This window comes from Sarcophilus harrisii, chromosome 6 (assembly GCF_902635505.1).
Source record: "Sarcophilus harrisii chromosome 6, mSarHar1.11, whole genome shotgun sequence".
NCBI classification, from domain to species: domain Eukaryota; kingdom Metazoa; phylum Chordata; class Mammalia; order Dasyuromorphia; family Dasyuridae; genus Sarcophilus; species Sarcophilus harrisii.
The window spans coordinates 248,602,017-248,609,391 of record NC_045431.1 but is presented as its reverse complement, the minus strand read 5'-3'; the positions used below and the strand labels follow the sequence as shown (position 1 = coordinate 248,609,391).

The window sequence follows — 7,375 nt, the reverse complement described above, 5'->3', positions numbered from 1 at the left end:
GGTCATATAATCTTGGGCAAGCTACCTCTTTGGACCTCACCTCAAAAATGAGAGTTGGACTAGATACATTATCCCAAGATCATAAAACCAGATTTAATCCAACCTTTTCCTTGAGAGTTATTTTGGACATATTGAATTTGAGGTAGCCATAAGGTTTAGGTTTAGGGTTATTTGATACCGAAGGCCAAGAGAGAAAATAGGGTTAGATAAATAAACTTGAGAATCATCTACATAGAGATGATAATTTAATCCATGGGAAATGATGAGATCACCAAATGAAATAGTATAAAGGGAGAAGAAAGGAGGGCCCAGGACAGAGCACTGGGGAATACCCAGAGTTAATGGGCATGACTTGGGGAAAGATCCAGCAAAGGAGACTGAGAAGGCGCTCACCTTAGGTCAGAGGAGAACCAGGAGAGAGCACTATCATGAAAACCTTGAGAGAAGAGTATAAAGCAGAAGACCATGATCAATGGGGTCAAAAAGGCCACAAGATGTGGCAATTAAGGGGTCCTTATAATTTTGGAGAAAGCTGTTTTAGTTAAATGATGAGACTGCAACTCAGACTGCACAGAGTATAAAAGGGAATGAGAAGAAAAAGCATGGAGGCACCTAATTATATCCTCATTAATAAGTTTAGCCACGAAAGGGAGGAGAACCACAGGACAAAAGCTAGTGATGGTTGGAGTTTGAAGAGTGAGAGAGATATGGGAAGGGTTGTAGGCAGTAGGAAGCAGACTCTCCATGGAGAGATTGTATGCAATAGTTGCACATGCCTTTCCTTTTAATTCTTCATCCACATAATGAGGGGGGTTGGAAACTTTGAAAGATTTCAAAATTTTGATCAATGCAAAGATTCACCTAGATTCTAGATGTCCAGTGATAATGTATGCACATCACCCAGTTTTTAACAGAAACATGCAGAAGGAGACAGACATCTTTGCACATGACCAATGAATGGATTTGTTTTGCTTAATTATACTTATTGGTTACAAGGATTTTGTTTTGTTTTTATTAGGAGTAAGGTCTGAAGAGGGAAGAAGGAAAATAGCTATAGTGTTGCCCAAAACAAGAAAAAGAAAAAGGAGTCATTGAAGAATTTTTTTAATAATATAAAAAAGAATAGAAGGTAATTCAACGGGCAACAATAGGCCAGCTTTGAAAATAGCATTCTGAATTTATTATATACTTTAAAAAGTTGTATATGATAAAAATTTGTGCTTTACTTACAAATGTCATTTTCTGTTCTGCTTTATATAAGTAAGTGTTTTTTGATTTTGTGTTTATTAATATTTACAATACATATATGTATGTATGTATGCATGTAAACTTCATTTACAATACACTTTTAAATGATGGTGTTAGAATGGATGAGCTCTAAATCTTTGACCCTATGATTAAGAGTGGTGCCAGAGAAGGATCCAACCTGATCATTTGTTGGAAATAAGACAAATGGACTAGAAATAGGCAAACACAACTACAACACTACAAATATAAAAGAGTAAGTGAATAGTGGGGTCACTCACAGAAAAAAATTCTGAAGAAAAAAGGAGATGTAAATTAACAAGGAAAGAAAATCAACTTGCTTTGGGACATGCTGAGTTTATCCAGGGAGGTAATTGTAGATTCAACTCTGGACCTCAAAAGAGAGACTGAGGATATCAAAGTGATAGGGGTCCTTTCATAAATATCAGCATAACCCGAGCAGTAATCATGCTGACATATGGTGGTTCCTTGGACAAGGGAAAAGAGGCTCTATGTATAACCAGAAGCTGATTGGAGGTAGAATCTATACATTTTGTCTAGAATGCTAAAATATGGTATGGCTTGCTTTATTTTTATATCACATATATTTCTTTTTTTTTTTTTTTTGGGTGTACAATTGGTTTATAATGCTATATATTCTATACTTGCATATGATCTCTATCATGTGAGCATTTTTAATTTGGCTCCTTGTCATCAGACCATCCCCTTGGGGTTAGGGAACTCATCAGAAATGTATTTCCTGATTGGATGGGCTAGTGCTTGTTGGACAGCATCTTGAAAAGCATAGAATTTCCCTAATTTGAGCCTCTTAGATAGAACAGGAAGGGAAGGTAGGATAAGCACTTATTAAGCACCTAATATATGCTAAGCATTGTATTAAATGCCTTACAACTATTATCTCATTTAATTCACAAAATAACTTTGTGAAGTAAGTGCAATTAGCACCTTCATTTTATAGCTGAGGAAACCAAGGTGGACAGAGGATAAGTAACTTGGATGAAATAGATAGTGAAGGTCTGAGGCTGGATTTAAACTCAGGTTATCTTGATTCCACCTACCTGCCTCGCTGCTTCTAAGATAAACATAGGGATAGAGAACTATGAAGGCTTACAGAAAGCTCTGCTTTGGCCTCATCAACATTATCTCCACCCCCAGATGCAACCTTACAAGGGGAACTGGACCCTGGTGACTGAATTTGTCATGGTGGGCTTTTCTGGTGTCCAAGAAGCCCGCCATCTCTTCTTCATACTTTTCCTCGCCATGTACCTGTTCACCATGGCAGAGAACTTGGCCATTATCTTTGTGGTGAGCTTAGACCATAGACTCCAGAGGCCCATGTACTTCTTTCTAACCCACCTTTCTTGCCTAGAAATATGGTATACTTCAGTCACTGTGCCCAAGATGCTGTCAGGATTCACTGGGACAGCTGAAGGCAAGAGAATCTCCTACTCTGGATGTCTGTCCCAGCTTTTCATCTTCACCTTCCTTGGTGCCACAGAGTGTTTTCTGCTTGCTGCCATGGCCTACGACCGGTACGTGGCCATCTGTGAACCTCTCCGGTATGCGGCCGTAGTCTCCTGGGGTACCTGTATCCGCCTGGCTGCTGCCTCCTGGCTTCTGGGTTTCCTCACCCCAATTGTGCCCATCTACCTGATGTCCCAGCTCACATTCTGTAGCTCAAATGTCATCGATCACTTCTTCTGTGATGCGTCTCCCTTGCTGGCGCTCTCCTGCTCTGATGTCACGCTGAAGGAGAGAGCTGACTTTCTGATCTCACTGGCTGTGCTTCTGGCTTCTTCCACAGTCATCGCTGTGTCCTATGGTAACATTGTGTGGACTCTACTGCACATTCACTCGGCAGCAGAACGCCGGAAGGCTTTCTCCACCTGTGCTGCCCACCTGACTGTTGTGAGCCTTTTTTATGGGACGCTTTTCTTCATGTATGTCCGAACCAAGATGCCCTCCTCTATGAACTTCAGCAAGGTGGTGTCAGTGTTCTACTCCATTGTCACACCCATGCTCAACCCCCTCATCTATAGCCTCCGAAACAAGGAGGTAAAGGGGGCCCTGGGCCGAGCCTTGTCATTCAAATTGTTTAAAGGGTCATGAATAGACAAATGGTTTAGATCTTTGAAGAAAAGGATTGTACATTTAGAGCTGGAAGAGACCAAAGTGGTCATTAAAGCCAATTCCCTCTTTCTACCTCCCTTACAGATTTAGAAACAGATCTAGAGAAAGTGATTAATTTGCCCAAAGTTACACAGGTAGTGTGATTTGAACATGGTTCTCCTCTGATTTCAAACTTGCTGCTTTTTTTCAGCTTACCATGAGATCTAATGGACCATTGACTTGAAAGGTTAGGTCTCCTGGGTTAAAGCTAAGATACTATGAGATTTTAGGAAAGACTTATAGTACTTCAGAGGATCTTAGAAACCATGTAATACAATTTATAATAGAATAAGAATTCCCCCTAAAGCAGTAATTCCTAATAATAATAACAGCTAATATTTATATAGTTTTCATAGTACTTTACCCTGAGAAACAGTGATATATTTGGACAGATGAGTAAACTGAGAATGAGAGAGGTCTTGACTTGTCCAGGATCACTCAACTAATAAAAGCCTGAGGCCAATTTAAAGTTTTTTTTCCTGATTTCAAATCAACAACAAATCCAACAAATGGCCAGACAATCTTCTTCTTCATTTTCTTCATTTTCTTCTTCTTCTTCTTCTTCTTCTTCTTCTTCTTCTTCTTCTTCTTCTTCTTCTTCTTCTTCTTCTTCTTCTTCTTCTTCTTCTTCTTCTTCTTCTTCTTCTTCTTCTTCTTCTTCTTCCTCTTTCTTCCTCTTTCTTCTTCTTCTTCTTTGTCTTCTTTTGTCTTTGTCTTCTTCATCTTTTTCTTCTTCTTCTTCTTCTTCTTTTTCTCCTTCTCCTTTTTCTCCTCCCCCATTTACCTCCCTTTCCCCCCTTCTTCTACTTCTTCCCCTTCTCTCCCTTCTTGCCCGTCTCCCCCCTTCTTTCTTCTTCTTCTTTCCTCTCATTTTATCCAGGCTGGAAGTACAGCAACTCCTCATGGGCCTGCTCTCCCTATTGATATGAGAAATTTTAAATTTCCAATTTGAGTTGTTTCAACTTCTTTGGGCAACTTGATGGCTCCTTTCTCTTTTCTATCCCCAAACTATGTGAGATCATGACTTTTAGAAAATTAAGCATCTTTTAAACTCCTTGTTACATTTTTGATAAGTTGTGAATTGGCAATGATTTAAATTTTGCTCCTCTCAGATCAATGTGTAAAGGTTAATAATAATAATAATAAAGTCAGTGTGGGAGCTTTCTAGTGTGGGAACTCTCTCCATCAATACAAATGGCAACCTCTATATGATTTAGTAGATAGAGCCTAGGGATATGCCCAAGTGATATGCCCATAGTCATGGTTAGTAAGTATCAGAAGTTGGATTTGAATTCAGGTCTCTCTACTACAGGAGCCTGCTTTTAAAGAGGAACTAAATACACTGCAATAGTCTACAGTATAATGGTTCTAAGATGCATTAAGCTTATAAAACACTTTCTTCAAAAAATCTGGTGAGGTAGGTGCTATTAATGCTTCCATTTTATAGATGAGGAAACCTCAAAAATCACTTTTGAACTGCAGGATGGGGCAAAGGTAGGTTATTAGCTGAGAATCAGAACACATCCCAATGATACTCATTATCATTGTCTTGCCCAAAAGAATTTTTATTTCCTGATGGAGTGTGTAAGAACTAGTCAATAATTTTTGTATCAAATTAATTTATTAAAAATTGCATTTTCTTTGCCTTCTACCAAAAGGTTTGAATTTACTCACAGGTTCAAAACTGAACAAGGGTAAGAGACATTTAAACAAAATAGATGAGAGATTATATGGAAAATGCAGAAGAAACAGCTGTTTTCAGGTAACTCCAATGAATTGATTAGAAAAGCATTGAAGTTTTCAATCACCTTAGCTGTCCTTCATGATCAAAGAGATATGGCAGCAAAAGATTTCATTTAAGAAATCTTCCGGAGGAAAGTGGTGAAAAGTTATCAGTAGAATTGTTTTTGTAAAACAGGGATAAGAAGTGGAAAATACAAAATTTATAGAAATGTTGCTGAAAGTCCCAATTAAACCTAAGGATGTAACCAGAAAGAGGCAACAAGTGAAAAACAGAAAAGATCTATAAAGATTTCTAAGACTTTCTTGGCCAGTTTCATTAGTAGAGCCGACATATTTGGGCTCTCACACATGCACACGTCTGTAGGATTGGCATTAAAGAAAGGCATGATAGGAAAAACAATTGATTTATAACTATGCATAATAGAAGTTTGTACTAGAGAGGATATAATATTGAAGACATTGATGATTCTCAAGATATTTGAAAAAGGAGAAGAAACAGGTGTTGTCACTGATGGCATCCTCTATATAGATGCACCTGTTCCTGATGTAGGCTCTGGAGGAAAAAAGACTCATGGGGGAATAATACCAAAAGCAGATGCCTCCTAAGAGCATTATTTGGAATAACTCTGTGAAGTGTAGTCTCTACTTATGCCACGAGGTGTCAGTACAAGTATTTGAATATCATGTCTGACTTTTTTTTTTTTTTTCCCCCTTTTCTTTTCTTTCTCCCCTTGCTGTCATCATCAACCTTTCCACAGACAGCTAATAAACATGTATTAGGTGTCTAATATGTGCCCGGCACTGTGCTAATCTCTGGATATAAAAAGAAAAATAAAAGATAGTCTCTGCTCTCAAACTCATGGACTAATGTGGAAATAACATCCAAACAACTGGGTACAAGCAAGAGAAATACAGACTATCAGAATTAATTGAGTGAGATAGAACGCTAGCATTAAGGAGGTTTATTAGGAAAGGCTCCACAAAAAAATGGGATTTTAGCTGGGACTTAAAGGAAGCTAGGGAAGCCACAAGGGAGAAATCACTTAATTCACCCAGAACTGCCCAGAGATGGTGCATTAGATAAAGTACTGGACCTTGTGAGTATAAGATTTGAGTTCAAGTCCCTTTAGATACTTACTAGCAATGAGACCTTGTACAAATCACATAACCCCTATTTGCCTCAGTCTCAATTGTAAAATGGGGATGAAAAAAGCACAAGGTTGCTATGAGGATCAAAAGAGATAATATGTGCAAAATATCAAAAATCAAACAAGAAAATATATGCAAAAAGTGCTTAACTCAATGCCTGACACAAAATGGGCTCTTTATAAACCCTTATTCTCTTCCCTTCCTCTCACAATGTTATTGGAAGAATGGTTAAATGAGATCATGCCATTTTGTGATTCAGTGACCTTCCTGTTTTATATACCCTGCTTCGGTAGATGTTTCCAAATTGCTTTCCAGAATGATTATATCCCTTTATAAATCCACTAACTATGTATCAGTGTATCTCTTTTAATATGTAACCTTCATATGAGAGAAAAATTACAAGCACTTTCTTGCTTTTTTCTGTCTTCCTGCTTTTTGCTTATTGGTACTTCCAATAAGTTGGCCAATTATAAGCACTCCACATAAGCTTTTCATTATATTCACTCATTTAGTTTATTCCTTCATTCTCACTACCAACTCACTTATTCACTCTAAAACCACCATTTTCCTGTCTTTTTTATATACTATTTTGGTAATTTCTCTCTTGGAGAGCAACAATGGTAATTTGTTTGCACAAGGTCATATAGTGACAGATGAACTCTGCCCATTAAGGGTTGGGGTGATCTTTCCACCCCGGATGTTTTCTTTTGTGACGAGATATCCTGAGCATTTTTCATTGACAAAGATATTTCCAACTCATATTGAATTATGCCATTGTCATGGATTAATAAAGTTCCTGGAAGAGGAAGGTTGTCATTGCATTTGGGTTTATGGCAATCAATGAGAATGATCTTTGTCTCTGAGGTTTATGTTAGTGATGACGGAAAAGGGCGCGATGGTCAGCCAAGGTGGTAACAATGTCCTCATTTTCTCCATTCCCCCCCCCCCCTTTCCAATTCCAATTAAAATCAGATTTGTTTTTTCCTCAAAAAACATTTAAATGGTCCTTTGAGATTTAAGTGGCTCATGGGACTAAAGCTTAGTCCCA

General features: G+C 38.1%; 1 protein-coding gene across 1 annotated transcript; it reads left to right on the top strand.

The window, feature by feature from the left end:
* The first annotated feature begins 2,358 nt into the window (after positions 1-2,358).
* On the top strand, positions 2,359-3,598 carry LOC100932554 (olfactory receptor 6Q1). Its single transcript, XM_003773957.2, has one exon. It carries the CDS (start codon positions 2,422-2,424, stop codon positions 3,373-3,375), a length of 954 nt encoding a protein of 317 aa, XP_003774005.1. The 5' UTR covers positions 2,359-2,421; the 3' UTR covers positions 3,376-3,598.
* Positions 3,599-7,375: the final 3,777 nt, after the last annotated feature.